The 24,105-nt window shown below is 44.8% G+C and overlaps 1 protein-coding gene across 5 annotated transcripts in view; it reads right to left on the bottom strand.

The window, feature by feature from the left end:
- Nucleotides 1–5,610: 5,610 nt before the first annotated feature.
- Nucleotides 5,611–24,105, bottom strand: part of Fancc (FA complementation group C) — a 264,880-nt gene continuing 246,385 nt past the window's right edge. For 4 of the 5 annotated variants that reach the window (XM_045143854.1, XM_004656859.2, XM_045143856.1 and 1 more), the window contains exons 11-15: nucleotides 23,372–23,447; nucleotides 20,946–21,027; nucleotides 18,574–18,748; nucleotides 11,729–11,935; nucleotides 5,611–6,165 (exon numbers count right to left, since the gene is read on the bottom strand). In XM_045143854.1, the coding sequence (XP_044999789.1) occupies nucleotides 6,022–6,165; nucleotides 11,729–11,935; nucleotides 18,574–18,748; nucleotides 20,946–21,027; nucleotides 23,372–23,447 (684 nt within the window). In that variant the 3' untranslated portion in view covers nucleotides 5,611–6,021. The remainder of the gene's footprint in view (nucleotides 6,166–11,728; nucleotides 11,936–18,573; nucleotides 18,749–20,945; nucleotides 21,028–23,371; nucleotides 23,448–24,105) is intronic. The other variant, XM_045143857.1, reaches the window with a different exon arrangement.

The raw sequence follows: 24,105 nt of genomic DNA, 5'->3' as shown, positions 1-24,105 counted from the left end.
ACCTACCAATTCCATTGTCAGAAATTGGGGGCCAGGGACGCTGGAGGTACCCTTACACACATGCTGTTCACTTCAGGTTCCTCTTGGCAAGCTGGGCCGATAGCACACCACTGGAGCCCAGACAGCTCATGCATGGCTTTGTGAGTGGGTGTATACACTGTACCTTCTGTTTCCTTAATCTTTCTTTGTGCTTTTCTGGTGGCCTTTGTGGGCCTGGCCCACTGCTGTGTGGGCAGCCCAAGAGCACCCCTGTTTGTTTTAACTACCACCAAGAGTTCCCACTTCCAGGAAGCTTTGTCCCTTCTCTCTGTGATGTCCATGATCTGGCAGAATAGGCACTGGAAGCAGAAGATGGGTTGGGCTTTGAAGGACTAGAGGGTGAAAGCCGTCTGAGGCCGTCACATACTTCATGTCTTGAGACTTCACATCCAGACACAGCATTGATGCCAGAGATTCATGGCAGCTTTGCCTGAGGGGGAGGCTCTAGAGATTCAGGCATGGAGTCACATGAGATCATGTGGGAGAGTCTAGGCCAGTAGGCTGGGAAAGGGTATTGATGTGGAGTTGTACAGAGGTAATTCAAGAGTAAGGAAGTATAGTTTATGACACTATCTGCATTAATAAACATGTCAGGGAAGAGGAGATGGTGATAGCAATGGCTATTTCATACAGCAGAAAACTGACCATCAGCAAGCTCAGAGAAAGCTCAGGCTAGGCAGATGGATTTTCCAGTCATGGCCCACGAACTTCAGCTGGAGGTACTCACGAAGCCTAGGTCCTCAGGTACCTGTCAGGGCTCTTGTCTTTCATCCTGCCATAAAGCATGTTATGTTTTCCTAAAAGTCTGTCTATTCTAGAATATAAGTTCTGGGAATAAGCAATAAAAGTGCCACCACGTTGACTCAAGTGCAAGGAATGCTGATATTGATATCCCTATTTAAAAAGTCACAACATAGGGCTGGAGAGAGAGCTTAGTGGTTAAGTTGCTTGTCTATGAAGTTTAAGGATCCAAGTTTGATTCTCCAGGTCTGAAGTAAGCACAAGGTGGTACATGCATCTGGAGTTCGTCTGCAGTGGCTAGAGGCCCCAGTGCACCCATTCTCTCTATCTCAAATAAATAAATAAAAATCAATCTTTAAAAATGTCACCACACAGATGGTGGGGCTGGAGAGATAGTTTAGCAGTTAAGGTGCTTGTTGCAAAGCCAAAGTACCCAGGTTCAATTTCCCAGGACCCACATAAGCCAGATGCACAAGGTGACACATACGTCTGGAGTTCATTTGTAGAGGCTAAAGTCCCTGGCATGACCATTCTCTCTCTCTTTCTCTCTCTCTCATAATAGAGCTAACATGCCAACAAACAATATGTAAGTAAAAATAAGTTTTCCCTCCCTTGTCAACTGCTCCATCTCTTTCCCTGAGCTCATTTCTGTGATAAAACTTGTTCTGTGTGTATGCCTCAGCAAAGATGTTCAGTCATTTCCAATACACACACAGACAACCCCTGCTTCCCACCCAAAGGTAGCTTAGGAGTGGTCCCTTCATGTCCTTAATAAATTGACATTCCAGGGCTGGAGAGATGGCTTAGTGGTTAAGCACTTGCCTGTGAAGTCTAAGGACCCCAAGGACCCACGTTAGCCAGATGCACAAGGGGGCACACACATCTGGAGTTCGTTTGCAGTGGCTGGAGGTCCTGGCATGCCCATTCTCTCTCTCTCTCTTTCTCTGCCTCTTTCTCTCTGTTGCTCTCAAATAAATAAATAAAAATATTTAAAAAAATAAATTGACATTCCAGGGTACTGTGTACATACCAAAGTCCAGAATACTCAAGTCCTTATAAAAAATGTTGTGTGGGCTGGAGAGATGGCTTAGCAGTTAAGGCACTTGCCTGTGAAGCCTAAAGACCCTTATTCAATTCTTCAGGTCCCACATAATGCAGATGCACAAGGTGATGCATGGACGCCAGGTCACACATGCACACAAGGTGGTGCACGTGTCTGAAGTTCAGTAGAAGTGACTGGAGACCCTAGTGTGCCAATTCTCTTTCTCTCATAAAAAAGAAAATCACACACACACACAATTGTGTGGGCTGTGTGTGGTAATGTATGCCTTGAATCCCACACTGGAGAGAAGGAGGTAGAAGAACTGCTGAGAGTTCAAGGCCAGCCAGAAACTACAGCTTGAGTTTAGAGTGAGACCCTACCTTGAAAAAAAAAATGTAGTATTTGCATGTAACCAGTATATATCCTCTCTTACTCTTTAAATCAAGTCTAAATTGCTTATATATTAAATGTAATTTATGAAATAGTTGTTATACTGTGTTGCTTACAAAATGATAAGACAAGTCTATACAAATTCACTACAGACACTTTTTTTTACTATAGCCCAGGCTGACTTGGAATCCATGGTGATGCTCCTACCTCAGTCAGCCACCACACCTGCTTTTATTTTCCCATATATATTTGTGATCTGTAGTTGGTTGGATCTTTGGGTATAGATGTGTGGGTACAGAGGACAGGCATACCCTTTGACTTTTACATGCCACAAAATCTTTCAAGATAGGTACAGGTATGCACTTTGCTTACCTGTTAATGGTTTTATTACATGATGTGGCAGCATGCAGCAGGCATCCTCTGCTCAAATCTAGATGTCAACTGTAATCTTGGGCATTCCACTGAACCTCAGTCCCACTTTTGCATCTGCAGACTGCATTAGATAAGTCCATTCATGTGGCATCCTGGGTAGGAGGACTGACCTCAAGCATAAATGTCTGTACTTTCCTCTTTCAGTTATTTAGCCAGCACTCTATGAGCATCTTTCAGCAGTTGGCTGTTTGTTTGAAACATTAAATAATCCTGAGCATAGTGTACACACATAAGAACCAGTGTATCTAAGAAAGAGCTCCCTAGATCTGCTCATAACTGTGAGTCCCCTTGAGACAGGTTAGGGGTAATATGACCCCCTCCTAAGTAAAAGCAAGGAATGTCCCCAAGCCTGTAAGAGAGTTTTTTTTTTTTTTTCCTCTTGTATCTGCTTAAAGGAGTCCCTGTAGTCTCCACTTTGCTAGGAGCCAGAAGTGTCAGAAGGGCATGGTCTTCCCTTATCTCTTCTATCTTCTAGCCTTAATGGAGTTCCCCCTTTCTTAGAAGATATAATAACCCCTTATGAGGTCAGTTCCCTTTCCTGGAGGATTAAGGTTCCTGGGAAGATTGCTCCCTTTCCCAGAAAACTCAACCCCCTACCTAGACACATGGCAGTCAAGGCTGGACTAATCAGTTTAGCCTCATCCAGTAAACACCCATGAAAGTCTCCAACCTGGATCTCTAGGTGAACTTTCCCAGTTCTAGAACCCCCATTTCCTAGCAGAAAGGTGCCTTCTTTCCTTTTCTTAAGATCTATAAGGTCTATCTCCATAATTTTTATACAATAAAATCTTCATTTTCTATAGTCTCTGAATTTCATTGGTAGAAATTCATAAGACAAGAACCTGGAGGCCACTAACTCTGTAAGTTTTGTGTTACTGTGCATGTGTGGAATTGTAGCTCCTGAGTTGTTACTCAACCAAGGGCTGAGAAAGCTCCATGGCTTTCAAAGACACCCCAAAATTCTTAATCACCCTAATCCAAAGCTTCTCTCTCTTTTTCAAATCATACTAGTCTATCTAGACATTCAGACCCTGAGCCCAAGAAACTGCCAGTCCTCCATTGTGAACCCCAAATCTAACACCAGCTTTCTAAGTTTTCTGTTTGCAGCCATCAGATACCTTCCTTGTTGGAGGTTCTGTCAGTTGGGCATCTGGGAGTGGAAGCAATCTACACACTGGGGAGTAGGGGGGAGGGAGGAGAAGTTCCTTCTAGGGAACCCACAGGAAGGGGATCAATGGCCTTTCCAGCTCACAATGGTACCTGCTGTGCACTCACCATTCCCTCCCCCCCTTAGCTTGATTCTGACTTCCTTTATTTCAAAATTTTAAAGAATTCACATGCAAGGCTCAGGTTGGAGAAACAGGACCAAGAGTCTCTTGAACCCAAGACTTTAACAAGAAAGGGATTGGCAGGGGAGGGAGATTTTAGGAGTTTTTCAAGGAGGTGAGGGAAGTGGCCTTGCATGAGATGTGGTTGTGGGGGATGTAGAGCATCTGTGGTGGTCTGATTCACATGTCCCCCCATAAACTCAGGTGTTCTGAAAGCTAGGTTCCCAGCTGATGGAGATTTAGAAATTGGATCCTCCTGGAGGCAGTGTATTGTTAGGGGCAGGTTTATGGGTGTTATAGCCAGTGTCCCCTTGCCAATGTTTGGCACACTCTCCTGTTGCTGTTGTCCACCGTATGTTGATCAAGGGGAGATGTCCACCCTCTGCTCATACCATCATTTTCCCCTGCTATCATGGAGCTTCCCCTTCAGTCTGTGAGCCAAAATAATCCTTCTTTTCTTTTTTTCCCCCACAAGCTGCTCTTGGTTGGCTGTTTTCTGCCAGCAATAGGAACCTGACTGCAACAGCATCCATGAGTCAAGCCTATAGGACCAGGTTATGTGGACCACCTACTAAACTTTGGGGAAGTGGAGCTAAGAATGTTATATCCACCCTGGGGTATCACAGTAGATAGGGATTATCTGATCCCAGGGATAGCAGTGTTACAGGGGTGGGGAGAAGTGAGGCTTTCTTGAGATCTAACAACACACATATGTAGAGAATGTTTAGAGCTTTTGTTTGCTTTGAAAGAGGGGGTGGAGGCTGGTGGTCACAATACTTGGGTTAGCATGAGCATACACAGTGTGCATGGATTTTCCTATGGAGTCTGTTCACACAAGGAGGTCTGATTCCTTGTGGGTATAATTTTAGGGGTTCCTCATTTTCCCCAATGGTACCCTTTTTCTAAGGCCACAAGGGTTGGTCATAGTTTTCCTGACAGAGCCACAGGCTCCGAACCACAGTGCACATGGGAGAGATGTCCTCAATTCCCAAGAGGAGTGCACCACTCTTCTCAATACCACATAGCATCATGAAGTATTTTTATACTACAGTAATGCCAGTAGCTGTGATCTCAGTACCTTGCAAATAAAAGGGCTCAGGTCCAATGTTCTTGGAATTTTCCAGATCTTCAGGTAGCTCCAAGCATATTCTGAAACAAGTAATTTCCCTGAAGGGCAACCTCCAATCCCTCAAATTACTCACACCTCAAATAGGAGCCAAGATTCCAAGCCTCTTAACACATAAATCAAAATGGACAAAAAAGGAGATCTTGACTCATTTGACAAACAGTACACACAAAAGAATTCATGCTCAACACAAAGTGGATCTGAAAGGAAAAGATCCTCAACTGACCCCAGACTAATACTAATCTTGAGGTTGCCAATTCCTTTTTAGGAGTTTCCACATCCCATTTCAGTTTAACAAAACAACCAACACCGCCCTCCCCTGCAGTCTGTTTGTTGCCTGGCCCCTGCCTTCCCCACAAGTGGGTAGGAGCTCAGTGGTGGCAGTCAGAATGCATCAAACACACAGCAGGGCCACCCTGTGCCCTATTCCATCATGACCACCATCACCATTGCCAAGGGAGGGAAGCTCCAGTGATCCCAACCCCAGAGTGAAGAATTATTCAGGGAAGTAATTCCAGTGGAAATACCAATAACTATGGCATTTATTTATTTTATTAATAATTTTGGGTAAAGGGCCAAGTCACTCAGTGGTTCAAGACAGCTGTTTGGTCCAGAGTCTTTGAATCATTCAAGCACAAGCTGGACATCTTAGCTCGATATGGACCAAAAAGGAAATGGAACCTTCCTCCTGTCTTTCCTGTTATTGCCTTGATTGGTTTTCAAGGCAGAGCAATACAGAAGGTGTAGACAAGAATTATCACTGAGTGTGGCCCCAGCACCCAGATCATCCCAAGATATGTCTGGCTTGTTCTCATAGCTTAAGGACATATTCCATATACTTGTGGCCATAGGGTCTCATCCATTGCTGTGGCCTCAGAAAATCTGATGTCCCATGCATATGCCTGTGTGCTATGTGCTGCTTGCTAGACTTGTGCTCGCAGCTCCTGAAGGAGCTCTGTGGCCAGTTGTCTAGACCCAGGGCCTTCGATGCAAAGACGATCCCATCGGTACAAGGTCTGGTCAAGAAAGCCAATAATCTCACGGGTTATCTCATCAGTGCGGGCCATCTGCAAGGAGGGAAGAGGGCAAATTAACATACTGCCTAGTGCTGGCCCCTCTGCCCAGTGACCTGACCAGGACTCTCCTGTCTCTCAGAGGCAGCAGCTTTGCCTACACTTCCAAGGAGAAGTACCGGAGCTTGAGTTTTCTTAGCAAAGTGGTAAGCAATCTTGTCTGTCACCAGAGGGCCACTTCCTGATGAATGCCCTCCCCACAGCAGTGCAGTGGTTCAGCTAGCCTCAAACTCTCTGGTGCCACAAATAAGCGCTGCTTAGAGAAAGAAGCATTTCTTAGAATGCTTTGGGAGTACTTAATGTGGGAGCACAAAGGGCATATTATAGCTTCACTTGCTACAGAGGCTCAACTGCCAGAAGAACTGGAAAGAACCACCTGTTTCTACACACACAGCCTTGCAGGTGGCATTCCCAGGCATCTGAGTGTCTTAAATATGCATCTGAGGTCTTAACACTGCAAGGAAGCAGGAAGCGTAGCACTGTTAGCACTGCTAATTTTTTCCCCCCTGAGGTGGGGTCTCGCTCTAGCCCAGACTGACCTGGAATTCACTAGGTAGTCTCAAACTTGCAGCCATTCTTCTGCCTTTGCCTTCTGAGTGCTGGGATTAAGGGTGTATGCCACCCTGTCCAGCAACACTGCTGAATTTTAATGGCTTAGAGGCACACCTATGATGCCCTGGCTTGACCACAACTCACTCTGCTGGTTTGGGTACTCACAGACCCTCAGCTCTGGCCTCCCACCTTTGGAAACACTCATCCTGTGTGCACTATGAGAGGATGCAGAGCTAGGTACAGATGGCAGCCTCAGCATTTCTACACGTTGGCCTTCTCTCAGCAGGGAACAGAGCCTGGGGCAGCCTGGCAGGGCTGGTTGAAGTTGGCACTACTAGGGCTGTGCCTATATTATCACTGCTTGGTTTTGACTCAGAAATCACACACATGATGCTAGCTACATATGACCTTCACCAGATGCAGCCTCTGTCCTTGATGAAGCATTGTGAGCCTCCCTTGGTGCCATGAACAATTAATTTACTGCCCAAACCTGCCACATCAACATGCTGCTTCCTGCTCAGTGGCAAGATGGTGTCCACGATCCCAGCCTCAGGTAAGCCTGAAGCTTTAGCCCGCTGACTGCCCATCATCTGCAGTCTCTAGTTGAACAGAAATCCGCACCCCTGCCAACCAGGACTGTTGCAGGTTAAATCACAGCAACTGGGGCCTTGCTTTCAGACTGTGCTGACCTGTGACTGTGGTTCTTCAGCAGAAGACAGAAGAAGGTTTTCAAAAAGTACATTGAAGCCGGGTGTGGCGGCGCACGCCTTTAATCCTAGCACTCAGGAGGCAGAGGTAGGAGGATCACCGTGAGTTCGAGGCCACCCTAAAACAACATGGTGAATTCCAGGTCAGCCTGAGCTAGAGTGAGACCCTACCTCAAACCCCCCCCCCAAAAAAAAATGCATTGAGATCAGGACAGGTGGAGAAAGGCTTCAAACCTAAACTGGTGTTCAGTGCACACATGTCCCAGTGCCAGTGAGGGAGCCAGCAGTGGGCAGTGGGCTGAGGCAGAGAAGCAGGAGTGCATGGACTAGGAGAGTGGTGGCAGCACAGAAGGCCATAGCCAGAAGGCAAAGCTGGGGAGAGGACCAGGGAGCCGGGTGCTGGCTGTGGGAGGAGTTTGGCCTGAGCTTAGGAGGTTGGTGCAGAAGACAGGATGAGGCTAAAGGGCAGTCTGTCCTATAACTGGATGGCACAACTGATAAGGCAGCATGAGGGCTCTGTAGGGACAGCATCTGTTGTCTTCTGCAGGCCACTATATTTCTGGCCTTGAGTGGACAAGCTCTCCAGTGCTGGCTGCTAACAGGCCCCAGGCCCATAGGTGGCTTGTTACCAACTCTCTGGGCTTGCATTAAAGCTGCCCCGGGACCAGGGTCCTCAGGTGGCAATGCCCAAGCTGCTGGTAGAGAAGGGCTGTGCCTGCAAAACTATGTGGCCCCCACCAGCTCTCAGGCCAGTCAGGCTTAGCCTAGGGGACCTTCAAGTTCATAGCCAAACAGGGTTAAGGTGTGTTGAGGGTGGGATGTAGGGATACCTCACAAGAGGCTGGGCCATGTATGAAGGACTCCTGCCACCCATCAGGATGGTAGCCAGTGAGCCTGGCTGCCTACAGCCTGCCACAGTATCACTGAGACCAAGCGTTCTTAAGAAGACTGTGTGTTAAGCTCCAACATCTGTAAGTATAGCACCCAACAGACTGTAAGATCTCTGGGTAGAGCACCATCTGAAGGAAACCCATGTGTGAAGATGGAATCTCAGTATGTTTCTCCCATCCTCTTTGCTGCTGAACTGACTTGAAGTTTGGTGATGAGGCTCTAGGGTGCCATGCTGCTATAGTCCCAGGCTTAGATCAGCACACTTAGCAGGTGGTTGACACTGACTCTGAGTCAATGGAAATGACCAAGAAAGCAGGTAGCAAGTGAGAACTTTGTGGCATAATTCACTTCCCCTTCATGGCAATTTCTCTGTGAGTGAACCAGGAGGATGAGCGGCCCGTCTCAAAGGTGGACTGTTTCCCATGACTAGATGGAGACATGGTGGGATAACAGGCAGAGACAGCTGTACCCAAGGAGCTTGTGCTGGTATACTTTTACACCCCAAGTAGGGGCAGCAGAGCAGGGGGCATGTAGCCTTGGAGGAAGTTCTGTGTTCCAGAAGCAGGGCTGACACCCTATCTACAGACACAGCAGTCATAAGCAAGAGATCAGAGTCTAGCAGCAAAAATGCTAACACATGGCTAGAGAGATGCTTAGGGGTTAAGGCACATGCCTGCAAAGTCTAAGAACCCCGGTTCGATTCTCCAATACCCATGTAAGTCAGATGCACAAGGTGGCACATGTGTCTGGAGTTTGTTTGCAGTGGCTAGAGACCCTGGCATACCCATTTTTTCTCTAAATCTCTCTGCTTCTTTCTCTCAAATAATTAACTTTTTTACATGCTAACACATAAGCCTGTGCATGCACACACAAAGATTATACCAGTATTTCTCTGTTTCCCCTCCTGGTAATTCTTAACTACCTGAAGAGTTTGATTTTTCAACAGATGAGATACTTGTGCAAGCATGTCTCTGCCCAGCGTATCTATGTTGCAGCAGTATGCATTTCGAGAAAGCACACAGTATATTCCTGAATCTGCTTGTGCTGAAACTCTCCTAAGGACACAGCACGAATGTGTGCTGTCAGCCACCCCACATGCACCTGAGGCAGACACCTTCAGCCTGGGTGCTCCACTATTATGGAGGACATCCACCTGGCACTGATCTCCCCCCACTTTCAGCAGATATGGTCAGTTGGTCACTGCTCACTAGAACTTTTCTAGTATTCACATCCAAACCTGTGGCGGAGGTTGGGGAGGGTCCTTTCTTGATGTAGTTGCTGGCAAAACTCATAGAGCTGGTCATATTGTTGGTCACTTTTTTTTTTTTCCATTGTAGACAAGCATTTGTTGTTAGTTTTCGAGGTAGAGTTTCACTCTAGCCCAGGCTGACCTGGAATTCACTATGTAGTCTCAGGGTGGGCTTGAACTTGTAGCAATCCTCCTACCTCCGCCTCCTGAGTGCTAGGATTAAAGGTGTGCGCCACCACACCTGGCTATACAAGTGTTTTTTTAAAAAATTGGGGCAAGGGAGCTGGAGAGATGCTTTAGCTGTTGAAGGTGCGTGCTCACAAGCCTCCTGGTCCTAGTTCAGTTCCCCAGCACCCACGTAAAGCTGAATGCAAAACAGCACATGCCACTGTGATCCCACTGCACCTAGGTCAATAGGAGACAGAGCCAGGAGAATCCAAAAGCTTGCAGGCCAGCTAGACTGGCATGTGCACAGCAGCAAAACAAACCCCCCCAACGTTGTCCTCTGACCTCCACATACCCCATGGCATGTGCACCCCCACCACACATACAAATTGTTTTTGAGTTCTGGTAAAATATGTATAACAAAACCAAGTATCTTAACCATGTATGTATTTTTAGCCCAAAATATGTATTATTTAAGTATATAGATAAACTATATAAATACAATATATGTCAGGCTATAAGTATAGCCCAGTCCTGTACTTGCTATATAGCTGAGGATGACCTTGAACTTCTAATCCTGCTGCCTTCACTTCCCAAGTGCTGAGATTATAGGCACATGCTGCCACGCCTGGCTTGAATTCACAGTGCTGTATAACCATTACCACCATCCTTCTACAGAAAGCTTATATCATCCCAAACAAAAACTGTGTGCCACTGACCACCATCTTCCTTTCCTCCCTCCCTAGCCCCTGGAAACATCTGTTCTACATTCTGTCTCTATGAATTTCACTACTCTTAGTAGGTCAGATAAGTTGAACCATACAATATTTTCCTTGTGACTAGTTCATTCCACATAGCTTAATGTCTTCATCCATGTGACAGACTGTGCCAGAAGGCTGAGTAATATTCTGTGGGATATACTGTATAGGGCACATTTTGTTTATCCACTCATGTAATCATGGGCACTTGGCTTGTGTCCACTTTGTGGCTAGTAGGAGTAGTACCAATGTGAACATTAGTGTACAACTATCTGTTCAAGCCCCTTCTAGTTTTTTGAGTGGATACCGAAGGGAGAATCAACTATGTCCCATGTATATCCAAATGTCTTCCCTCACTCTGAGAACCATCTTTGTACTTTCTTCATAGTGCCCTGTGACATACAAAAGTTTTTAATTTTCATGAAGTCTAACTGGCCTATTTTTCTTTTTGTTGCTTGTGTTTGTGATGCTATATTTAAGAGATTACTATCAAACTCCACAAGCTGAGTGGAGCTCACTCCTGATGTGGAGCACTCTTCACCCTTCATGTTACCTGGAATTCAGATGCACTTTTGTAACTATTTTCTGTGATTCATTAGTGAGTGAGCTGTCTTCCTAAGAGACTTAGGTGGCATGGGTTCTGCCTCACCTGGTGATACTGGTTTGGGAGGTTCTAGGAACTTTAGTCTAGCTGGAGGAAGCAAATCATTGGAGGTAAGTTCTTGGGACTATCTTGTCACTGGTTAAGAGACCAGTCTCTCTGCTTCCAGTGCATAGTGTGCCATATGCTCTCACCACAGGCCCAGAATCACGGAGCCAAGTTACCATACACTGAACCTTCTGAAGCTGTGAGCAAACTAAAAGTAACATGTATGAACCAAGATTTTTTGAAAGGAATTTTTGTAACCTATGCTCAATGGAGCCAGATTTCTCTTCCTGAGGAAGAGGCAGGTAGTGACTATAACTGAGAGACACATACATAGGCCTCAGAAGACTTAGTACTAACTGTGGGCCCTGACGCTGTGTGACCTTAGGATCACACCTCCTTTCTCTGGGCCTGTTTTCTCCTCAGTGCACCTCCTGGTACTGTGCACAGGCCAGTGTGCGGGTCTGTGCCAAGTGTGGCCTTCTTTAACTGGGGCAGTGCCCTGAGCAAATTCTCTCAAAGGCCAGGACCAACAGGGTCTATCTTTTACTTAAACATGAACTTGGATTTGAAAAAGGGGGAAACTTACATGGGTGATGGTTTCTTTCGCGATCATGTGGCCTTCCGGGGCCCAGAACAGGAAGGTAAGGAGGAGACGCCTGACTAGCTGGTCGTATGCAGGTGGTCTGGGGTCTGTCCTGGGCCTCTCACTGGCCACAGCTTGCAGCTCCCAGGCTGAGAGGGGGCCCCTCCTGAGCAACAGCAGGAGGTGGCTGAGTATGCCCTTCAGTTCCACCTGGATAGGGCAGGTTTAGAGAGAAAGGTCAGGCAAGACTCAGGACACATTTGGCTCTAAGACTTATTCAGGGCTTTGAAGCCAGCTCCAGGAAGAGGAGCAGCCTGGTGCCCTAAGAGAAGGCAGAAAAGTTTACACACTGCTTTACATAAACTTGAATGGGTGTAATGGAAATATCTTGACTTTCTTTCGTCTTGCTCACCAAGCAGCCAGGCACCATGCCAGAAACTGACCTTTTTTTGTATGAAAGGAAATAAAGAGAAGTATTACCAGAATGTAGTCAGATTTTTCATATTGGGGGGAAAAGAACAAAAGGCTCCTTGAAGACCCCCTCACTATCAGCCATAGTCAATTAGCGCCACAGGCCCTACTGAGCCATGCTGATAAGAATGCAGGGCTGCTTTTGCCTTGGCTGAGGGGAAACACACTGGCGTGTGTGTATGTGTGTGAGTGTGTGTGTGCGTGTGTGTGTGTGAGCGCGCGCACACGCATATGCACACACAGCATGCTTGTTTTGTTTCAGACACTGGGACAGTCTGTTCATACATGCTTACATCTCAAGCAGAGGTCATAAGTCTCTGAATCCACATAATAATAGTAATTGTTGTGCGTCTGTGGGTTGTTTTTGCATAAAAAATAATTATTTCATGCTGAGACTTCTGCTTGCTACAAGAATGGTACATCAAGTTGTGATTTGAAGAACAAAGCAAAAGTTGAAAGCCAGAGATCCAAATGCCACATGGAACTCATAACAACCATGCTCCATCATTTCTGAAAGAATACTTAGGCCTATTCTGAGAATTCCCATGACTGATTTTCATGGATCTGTGAGAGCCGCTTTTTTCCCTGGAAGTTAAGGTCTCACTCAATGCTGTCTGTCATAGACTACAACACACTAGGAGTGTTGTGTGAGCGTTCCTGACCACAGGGAGACCGTGAGAATAGGCAACATAGGGCTCTTCCACGGAGAATTCAGTGTTCCCAAAATAGCCACCCTCACTCCTCTCCTCTCAGCTGCATGCCCTCAGCTGATGGCATCCAAAGAGCCCACATAAACAGGTCTGCTACTCATAAGGCTTAGAAACAAAGCCTTTATATCTACTTTCTTCTCTACTAGCTTCTGATTTTCTATCTTTGTTTCATATCCTTTAAAGATGTGACATTTTTGTTCTAGGTTGACTTTTCCCTCAAGTGCCTTTTTTGTCCAGAAGCTTCTACATGAAAAGTTAATATTTTAAATGCTGTGTAATGTTTTTCTAGATAAAGGGATAAGCTTTATTTTCTTCTCAAAGTATTATTTTTATCCTACACTCTAAAATTTTATACATGCTTGCTGTGGAAAATTTGAAAAGACAAAAATAAAATGATCTAAACTTTGCCACCTAAAAGCTGCTATTAATAAGTAGGTTTACATCCTCCTGGTGTTTTTGATTGTTTGCTTTTTTTTTTTTTTTTTTTTAGGTGGGGTCTTACTATAGCTCAGGCTAACCTAAAATTCACTGTAGCCCCAGGCTGGCCTTGAACTCACAGCAATCCTCTTATCTCTGCTTCCCTCTCAAGGGCTGAGATTATAGGTGTGGGCCACCATGCTCAACTCTCATGTATTTTTATGCATTGGGAACATACTATTATTTTGATATCTTATATTTTTCTCCTTACAATGTTGTGACAAATTTACAGTATATATAGAATGTTTTCTAATAACATGAATGTTTTTTCCTTGTAGAATGCTATTCCATGGTCAGTGTCCTCTTGCTGTAGGTCTATGTCATTTCCAGGCTCTGTAATTATAAACAGAGCTTGGACGGATGCTCATGTATGCCATCTTTGTGTGAATCCCTTTAGCATGATGGCTAGAAGTACAGAGGCAGGTTTAAAGGGTCTGAAACCTTGTCTAAGTCAAAGGTACATAAAGCACAAACTTCAAAATTTTTGATCATGATCCAGTTCTGGTAGCCAAAGGAGATGAACACTTGTTGGCAGAAAAGGTACTCAGTCAGGGAAGGGGCAAACATTCATCCAAGTAAGATGTATCCTAACTAGAACAGGTATGTCCTTGGTCCACAGTCCTGTACCTCAAGGATGGCTAGCAGAGACAACCATCCCAAAACCGCACACTCAGAGCTGAGTGAGTGTGTATGCCTTTTATTTTTAAAATTTATTGATTGATTTGCAAGCAGAGAGAGGGAGAGAAAGAGTATGGGCATGCCAGGGCCTCTTGATACTGCAATGAATCCAGATGCATGACCTATCTTGTACATCTGGCTTTTTAAGTCAGTTCGGCAGGCTTTGCAAGTAAGCACCTCAAATGGCTGAGCTATCTCTCAGCTCCCTTTAAATGAGGCAGAGGCACAGGTACTGTCAAACTCTGCCAAGTAACTGTAACACAGTTCAGCCTGTTCTCAAGTCTTTACAGACCAGCAAGGGATTAAAGCTCAAACCCCATCTCACAAGATGTATATATTATTAAACTAGCAAAATTAGCTTTCTCACATACCACCACTTCAGGTCAGGCACCAAGGAGGAAGGGGCTTTGCACTGCTCATATGAGCCCTGGCTTCCACCACAACATAGATGGCTACTTCTGAGTCTAATGGATAGTCAGTACTAAACTATTCTGAATGGGATGCTCTGCTTTATCCAAGAGTCCTAGCCATCCCTGAGAAAGCACTATAGAACTATGCATAGTTTTGTTATTTTGTTTTTGTTTTGCTTGTTTGTTTCTTTGTTTGTTTTTGAGGTAGGGTTTCACTCTAGTTCAGGCTGACCTGGAATTCACTATGTAGTCTCAGGGTGGTCTTGAACTCATGGTGATCCTCCTACCTCTGCCTCCCAAGTGCTGGGATTAAAGGCGCATGGCACCACGCCAGGCAAAGAAGTAATATTTTTGTTTGTTTGCTTTTTTTGAAGTAGGGTCTCACTCTAGCCCAGGCTGACCTGGAATTCACTATGTAGTCTTGGGGTAGCCTCAAACTCATAGCAATCCTCCTACCTCTGCCTCCTGAGTACTGGGATTAAAGGTGTGCATCACCACGTCCAGCTTGTATAATTTTTTTTTGACGTGCATGTGTGCAGTATGGGTGATGTGGTGTGTGGATGTGTGTGGTGTATAGCTATGTATGTGCAGACGCATGTGCTCCCTACATGTTCAGAGGCCAGAGGAGAATATCTGGTGTCACTCCTCCCCCAATCACTCATCCACATGTTTCCTTGATAAGGAGTCTCTCACTGATTTTAGAACTTGTTTCTGGTCTTTGCTTTCCACAGGACTGGGGTTACAGATGTGAATGACCACACCCAGCTGTTTACATGAGTGGTAAGGAGTTGAACTCAGGCAGTCTCAGGTCTCTTCAGGCCCTCACTTTTAAATGAGAAGAGCACATACCTCCTGAACCATCTCTCCAACCCTTGTATATGTTTTAAGAAAAAAACAACACTGGGCATTACAGGTGCATTTGGGCTAGGTGAGCAGGAACTGCCAAATTTCCACAAGCAGTGTTCTGCCTGTCACCAATGAGCCCAGACCATCCCCACAAACATATGCCTCAAGCATGCCCCACAACCATTGTGAATGAGGTGCAGCCCCAATAGCAGGATCTGCACTCCCCCCCCCCCCATGCCTGCCATGAGCAGTCATAGCCAAGCCCACACCAAAGACCAGGAAACGGATGCTGCTTAGTCACTGAGTTGCCTGTGCCATCCAGGATCCCAAATTTATTTTGTTTGTTTTGTTTTTTGAGGTAGGGTCTCACTCTAGCCCAGGCTGACTTGGAATTCACTATGTAGTCTCTGGGTGACCTCAAACTCACAGTGATCCCCCTACCTCGGCCTCCCCTCCACAGTACACCCAGCTCAGGGTCCAAAGTTTTGTTTCCTGGCTAGGCTGAAAACCAGTTTCAGGGGGATGGTGACAAGCACTTTCTTCACTCAAATCTCATCAAAACAGAGATCCAAAGGCTATAGAGAACTTAATAATAAATCAGATCTCTAAATGGAAGCAGGGGTAGAGAGATTTTTTGGACCCTGGTGTTGAGTGGGATTAGCCTGACTCATTGTCCTTCCCCGCACAGAGACTGACTGAGGACTGCAGGACCCCACAATGATTACCAATAACCCCACAGAGGAGGAACCTCAGTAGAATGGGAGGAAGGAAGAGGGGGTATAAGAGTATAATCCTTTTTTTGAGACAACAACCTTTTTATTAAAAAACTCAATAAATAATTTTTTTAAGAAAGAAAAGGAAAAACCCTCAAATCCAAGCTACCTAGTACAAAGATGTGCCAATGAAGAACTTTCTAGAAATTAAATCTTACTAGATAATACTTTATATTTCACAAGTGAAGATGTGTATCTATAACATAAATGGGATTTAAAAAAAATATTTATTTATTTGAGGGAAAGAGGGGAGAGAGTGGGCATTCTAGGGCCTCCTGCCACTGCAAATGTGCCACTTTATGTATCTGGCTTCACACAGGTAATAGGGAATCAAACCCAGGCCAGCTTTGAAAGCAAGTGCCTTTCACCACTGAGCCCTATCTCCAGTCCCTATATAGAATTTAATACATACCAACTTAGTTTATATAGAATTGAATATGAAATGCATATAAAGGGCTTTAGAAGTCATAAACACTTCATATATCTTAAACATTGCTGTTAAGAATAAGATGATGAGGGCTGGAGAGATGGCTTAGCAGTTAAGTGCTTGCCTGTGAAGCCTAAGGACCCAGGTTCAAGGCCCGATTCCCCAGGACCCACGTTAGCAAGATGCATAAGGGGACATAGCATCTGGAGTTTGTTTGCAGTGGCTGGAGGCCCTGGCGTGCCCATTCTCTCTCTCTCTCTCCCCCCCCCTCCCTTTCTCTGTCTGTTGCTCTCAAATAAATAAATAAAAATAAACCAAAAAAAATTTTTTTTAAAAAGAATAAGATGATGAGCCAGGCATGTTAGTGCATGACTTTAATCCCAGCATTCGGGGGCAGAGGTAGAAGGATCGCTGTGAGTTCGAGGCCACCCTGAGACACATAGTGAATTCCACATCAGCCTCAGCTAGAGTGAGACCTCACCTTGAAAAACCAAAAAGAAAAAAAAAATTATGAAATCCATGGACTAGTATTGCCCATGATTAGTTTCATGTGGTATTTTTTCCAAAGATTTTATTTATTTATTTATTTATTTATTTATTTATTTATTTATTTATTATTTATCAGAGTCAGAGAGGGAGAGGGAGAGAGAGACAGAGAGGGAGAGAAAGGGTGTGTCAGGACCTCTAGCCACTGCAAACAAACTCCATATGTATACACCACCATGAGCATCTGGCTTATATGGGACCAGGAGAATCAAACCTGGGTTCTTAGGCTTCGCAGGCATGTGCCCTAACCACTAAGCCATCTCTCCAGCCCTCATGTGGTATTAAAAAAAATTTTTTTTTTGTTCATTCTTATTTATTTGAGAGGGAAAGAGAAAGAGAGAGAGAGAGAGAGGGAGAGGGGGAGGGAGAGGGAGAGAGAGAGAATGGGCACGCCAGGGCTTCCAGCCACTACAAACAAACTCCAGACATGTGCGCCCCTTGTGCAACTGGCTAACGTGGGTCCTGGGGAACCAAGCCTCAAACCGGTGTCCTTAGGCTATTTTTAAGAGAAGAAATACAAGGCTTTCTTTTGAATAAGGTAGCAATGCTCAATTATGTTAATTTCTTTAAAATGTTTCATTTTGATCCAAAATAAATTATTTTCAAGTTTCAACTTTTTAAAAATCCCGAAGTCTTTTTCCCTACCATGGAAGCCTTTAAACCAATAAAATACACAGACTGTAATAGTCTCTTTATTCTCAAATAAAACAAGAAACAAATAGGAGTACTATTCTATGTTTAAGGAAACCTGTTTCCCCTTAATTATTAAAATCAGCAAAAACAATGGCAGTTGCAGTTTTTAAAAACCAGCAAATAAATGTTTTCAAGGGTACTGCCAATACCTTTAATCAAATCATAACTTCCTGTAATTATTATATCCACATAGAATAACAACCACCTTTGTCACATTTATCCAGTCTTGTGCTTCTCCACTGTTATTTAGGAGATATTTCAGAAGCACAGTGGTAAACATCATGTGATTACTCCAGTAAGAGATCTAAACAAAGCCTGTAATATGAGGATCTGCTGGGTGATCCAAGAAAGTCAGACAGAGGCAGACTAGCCAGGCTGACTGAGAGGAAGGGAAGAAGCAAGAGATTGCTGGCTCAAGCGTCAGCTTCAGTCTCAGGACAGGGCTTTTCAGAGCAGCAGTTGTCCTCTCTGACGAAACTTTGGGGTGAGGTACATGGGTAAATGAGGGCAGACAAGGCCGCTGAGCAAGAACAGATCAGGTAGCCCTGAGGACAGAAGGCCCAAGACAGGAACAGCCCTGACAGGACAGGACAGTGTCTTTTCTCTGGGCCTTTGGAGACAAGAGGACATCTCTGTCCACAAGTTCAGCCTACATGCCCTTGTCATCGAAGTGGTATATGTTACCACAACATTTGCTGTGAATGCCCAAAGTGTAGGTGTTTGGGAAGGGGGTGGTAAGTGAAAGGCAGCCCCATTACAGAGCCCATCCTCCTCTTGCACCTCTCAACCATGAGCACACAAACGGCCAGCCACCCACCATGGTCTGCTCTCTCTGCTGACTCCCATCCTGTGGACTGTAGTAGAAAGCCAGGATCCACAGCAGGGCTGCAGGAAGTTCAGCTTCAGAGCTCAATAACTGCTCTGCCGCCAGATCAGCCCATCCTCCAAAGTGAGCCAACAGAAACCAGCTCTCAAAAGGACCTTCCCGGGACCTGGAATAGAGCCAAGATACATGTCAAGTGGCAACTTGATTTTACTTTTAGAACCAAGCTTCATGTTTGGAAACTGTTTGGTTTAAATTATACTTGCACACTGAAATATGGCCTTCAGAGAAACAAACCTGATTTAGAAAACCTGTGAGCACTACTCAGAACCTATCACAGGACAACCAGAGGGATACCTCTCAAACCCCGTATGCTCTGAGAACTGTGGATATTTAAATATATTTAGGTATGTTATGTAAATATGGGCTTTGAGAAAGGGAGATGCTGTCCTGTGACAACTTGCTACTCTCCTCCTGCCAGACCTACAGGCTGCATCCCAGGAACAAGGCCAGCCTCCTCAGGTAGTGCCAGGGCAGTAATAGGATAGTTTGACAGATCTGAGAAGGCTTCTGGTACTCTTGACTCCTAGGCAGAAACCCAGCCTTCTGCTGCCTCTATGATAAGATGTCTGACTCTGGTCAGTGTTTCAGTGTTACAAACTCTTAAGGAGTCGAGCACTGTCTCATCATGTGGCTTTTCCCAAGCTGTCTATCCTCTTATCCCACTGGCAATGAGGAGCTGTGACAGGCACTGAAGGGTAGAATCTGCATGAGGTAAGGACTCATAACAATCAGGCAGAATGCCCTGAGGCCTGCTGGTGGGAGCCTTCTTTTTAGAAATGGGGATGATTGGAACACTGACCCATCTGTAGCTATCTACACCAGACCTGCTTGTCCATTCCTCTGCCTAGCTCATGGATTCACTAAGCTCTTGAGTGCTGTTCTTGCCTTCCTGGTCACTGCTGTCTAAGGCCCCCTGAGACCTTGTGATTCAGATCTTCTGCAGCAATGAAAGGTAGGTGAGTAGGCATCTCAACCTCACTCCCTGACCTGTCCTAGCAGTGGGAGGGAGGTTCTGAGCTAGATCTTGAGCCATGCTGCTGACCCTGCTCTCAGGGAAGGGCAGGCACTCCATCCTGAAGTCATTCCCACAGACCTCATGGACAAGTGTGCTGAGCAGGCAACCCCTGCTCACAGTAGAGAATGTCCTGGTCCTTTCCTCTTCTTTGTACCAGGAAAATGCTACACCTTCTCTTAGCCTCTCTGTGGCAAGTGGACCAAGCCTAGGTAAAGGTAGGAGCTCCTGAGATTTGGAATCTAGGTCTGGCTCTTCTGCAGGGATCTGATAAAGAGAGCATAGGGGTGACATTTGATCCTCATCCAGCTTCCAGTTCTTTCTGTCTGTCCTATTGTAAGATTCTGGATAGGAAGAGAGTAACATGCACAGACACTGATACTGTGTGTGAACACAGGAACATCCACAACTACAACTCTGCACTAGCTCTGAGGACAGAACAAAGACTCTTGGGAGGTAAGGGTCACAAGAGGGACAAAGAAGATAGTCTTGGGCTAACAGAGATGAATTTATCTTGTAAACATGGGCAGTTTAGGAGGATGCCTGATGTTACAATGCAAAGAACCCAGTAAGGATACATGGGAATGCTTTTAGGATAATAACATGGAAAGGAGGGCACTGCATTATGTTGCAGATAGTTTGTCTTTGTTGAGCAGGCTTCCCAACATTGGAGTGATAAAAGAAAAATTATGCACAAGTCTTAAGTTTGTGTGTGTGTGTGTGTGTGTGTGTGTGTATGTTTTTAAAGAGCCAAGTGTGGTGACACACACCTTTATTACCAGTACTTGGGAGGCAGAGGTAGGAGGATCGCTGTGAGTTCAAGGCTATTATGAGACTACCTAGTGAATTCCAGGTCTGCCTGGGTTAGAGTGAGACTCTACCTACAAAAAAAAAAAAAAAAAAAAAAAAAAACAAAAACGGCAGGGGACAAAGCAGTAATATTTCCTTCCAAGAAAGTTGGACAGAAGATGACACAATTCAGAGATGTCTCTTTCATGCCAAATGGCCGCAGGGGCACTGCTCTTTTTTATTGTCCTGTTTGCAGACTTCTAACTGTAAACCCAGATCTTACTTATAACTCATTCCAGGCATACACCTGCAACTTACGCCAACTCACTACGACCTGCTCCAAGCCATCCCTGTAGTGCCACACATCCTCTACTGCTCACCTAGCAAGTGATAGCATGTACCTGTCTGTGAAGGTCCAGCAACACCTTCAGCTGTCAGCCTGTTCACGGGAGGCTCGGGGAGACTACCTTGAGGGGGTCTAGAGTAGTCAAGGTTTTCTCACCCATGTATCTGGTCTTCCAGTGCTTCTCTGAGCAATTTGGCAAGGTATAGCAGAGGCTGGAGCCGGTGTCCCTGTGGGATTGCTATAGGTGGAGAGAAGTCAGAAGAGAGCCTGTTAGGATCATCTGAAGCTTAGTCCAAAAGAGTATTGTTGAAGAAATGCCTGTTTTTTTTTCCAGTTCACAGAACCCACTTAATGCTTTTCTAGGCTGTTTCTAAACTAAACTGAGTGTGTACTTATTGCTGTTGTTGTTTGTTTGCCTGCATTTTTGAGACACAGTCTTATTATATAGCCCAAATTGTCCTTGAACTCACAGAGTAGCCAAGGCTGGCCTTGAATTTACTATGTAGTCCAAGCTGGCTTCAAACTTGCTATCCTTCTGCCTCAGGCTTCTAAGAGCTGTACCACCACATCCAGATTCAAAGAATCTTAAACTCAGGTACATGGAGGTCAATGAAGATTCCATAGCGGCCACCCTAAGGACAAGAAATGCCAAGCTTGCAGACACACTGTTTTGCTTTTTTTAATTTTATTTACTCATCCACTCTTTCTTGTTGCATTACTAATTTGTGATTTTAAAATACAAGGAGATAATGTTATGACTATCAACAAGGATTCATAATAGACTGTCTGTTCTTCTATGGTTATGAGAAGCTTAGGAATATAGTTCACCATAAAGACAAGGACAAGAAAACAGTATATGGGTACCATGCAAACAAATACTGTTATTAAGTATATCTAGTTTTACAACTACCCTAGAGTTTTAACACACTAGTGCATACCTGAAGTTCTAACCAACATCAAAAAACAGGATTTCACATATCAATAGGTTGTGTGAACAAGCACATGAGGGCAATAAAGTCAGAGACGGGGGACCAGTGTCACGGATTCAAGGCCATGTGGTGGCTCCCTCCATCCTGATCCTTAATTTTTGAAGGCATACATCATTTTCTTATTATTAATTGTTGTTTTTCTTTTTTGTTTTTTTTTTGAGGTAGGGTCTCACTCTAGCTTAGGCTGACCTGGAATTCACTCTGGATTCTCAGGGTGGCCTTGAACTCACGGTGATCCTCCTCTGCCTCCCAAGTGCTGGGATTAAAGGCATGTGCCAATACACCCAGCATCATCTTATTATTAGTTTCTTAGATACTGTTTCTTTCACTTCTCCCATGTCTCTAAGGCAACACACCTTGGAAGTATTCATCTTTTCTGCCCCTTAGAACTTCACAAGAGACATGAAGTCCATCTCTGGTAGACAGAGAATAACACCATTATGCTATTTCCACTTTTGATAATACCCTCATGCTTGCCAATGCACCATGCACACAACAGTTCTAGAAGCAGCACAGGAGCTTCTCTACTTCTACTTCAAGTCATTCATTTGCTTTGGGGGAGACATCTAGGACAGGACCACAAAGGGAAAGGCTGATTATGTACTGCAGACCACTGACTTGTATATCATCCCCTAAGCATTGACTCTGTTCTATTTGGAGGAGCTCAGGAGCTGCCCTCCAGGGCTCTCTTCGGGCTCACAATGCACAATAAGTTCAGACAGCACATTCCTGACTTTTCGAGCCTGTTAATCTATTTTTCCCATTGTCAGTTTCACAAATGATCATACAAATATCCCACTGATGCCACCACCACCCCTAGTTCTAGCATCCAGAGGACCATGTCAGATGAGTTACCATGGATGAGAACTTACATCATGTAGAGAAAGGAAGAGGAACTTGAAGTTTGTAAAAAGCTTTGACACTTTGAATCATCTACTTTCCTCAAATAAATTTTACTCAAGTATGGTGGAAAGGAAGCCCACAATGAATTAACAAAAAATGTGATGAACCCTCACCCTTCCTCCTCTTCTCTATCTATCACAGGCCTGCCTTTCCAGTGGACTCCAGGAATCAGAAGGAAAAGGCACCTTATGTAGTGCATTTCTGAGATGTTTCTAAACACCAGCTCTCAGGCATAGTCACAGATCAATACCAGTCAGATGAAGGGCATGGTCTAGAGAGAAGAAGACTGACAGATGAAAAGACTAATCAAGTATCTCACTGAATTCTCCCACAATGCTTTCCTTGGTTTGGTTGGAAGAAATCTCCCATAAAATTTTGTGGCTTCATCCTTCATCTTATCATTCATTTTCAGGCTGTAAGAGGCAGAAAGAATAAAAACCAAACAAGGGCACTGTTTTTCTCTGATTCAGACCTGTTCCTGGCACCTGAACATAGTGGCCCCAGCAAGGCTGCTATGGAAGAAGACTCTTAACTATCTAGTGAGCTGAGGTTGATTTTTATACCTGGGAATTCAAACAGAAACACCATTTTCCTAGGTGTTGGATAAGGTCCAAGGAAGCAAGGGCCACGGGTCCTCAGAACTCCTCACCAGAAGTCACTATGATTTTGGGAAAGACCATCTTAACTCACCTTTAGGGTACTGTGACAGCACTGTCGTGAGAGACGGTGAGGCATAAGGAAAGTAGGTCTTGAGTGTAAACTTCGGCTACAAGAGAATGAAAAATGAAAGTGGCTTATGGGAGGGGATAAAGGAGAGGATGGGGTAGGAGGAAGTTTATCAAAATTAACTATGCTATGAAATAAGATATTGGAAACCTACTTCTTCACTAATAATATATATTTAAAAAGACAGAGAGTTTGGGCAGAAGTAGCCTGTGGAGGTGGATAATGTTGTGTCCCAAAGCCAGAGATTGTTACTAGAAAATTTCAGTGCCAGGAATGGGATACCTTCCAGCAAGCTGTTTATTAGGGAGGCCCCAGATGCCTCAAAAACACTACAGGCTATTAATAAGGCTCTCAATTGCCCACAAGAACTAGATGTTAAGACTCTACTGCTCAAGACTCCACATGCTTGGGCTGCAAGTCACTGAGAAATCAAGCTAGAGCAGAGCTGGAAGTCTCTTCCCTCGTGATCTGCTGTCATAATGGTGGAAAGACCTATGTAGCCTCTTGGGGGAAAAACGTCATCAATGGTTTCATTCTATTGTTGGCCAGCCAGGCTAAATGTGCAATGGTGGGATATCTATTATGGAGGATACCAACTGCTCTCTGATTGGACTTGAGACCCATTCCACAGGAAAAAAAATCCAGCCTTTTATTGAAAACCTAATCAAAAGCCTATGGCTGGAGAGGTCATGAGTCCT

Source organism: Jaculus jaculus, chromosome 2 (genome assembly GCF_020740685.1).
Source record: "Jaculus jaculus isolate mJacJac1 chromosome 2, mJacJac1.mat.Y.cur, whole genome shotgun sequence".
Taxonomy (NCBI): Eukaryota; Metazoa; Chordata; class Mammalia; order Rodentia; family Dipodidae; genus Jaculus; species Jaculus jaculus.
The sequence above is the reverse complement of the archived record's forward strand: the minus strand, read 5'-3'. Positions and strand labels throughout refer to the sequence as shown.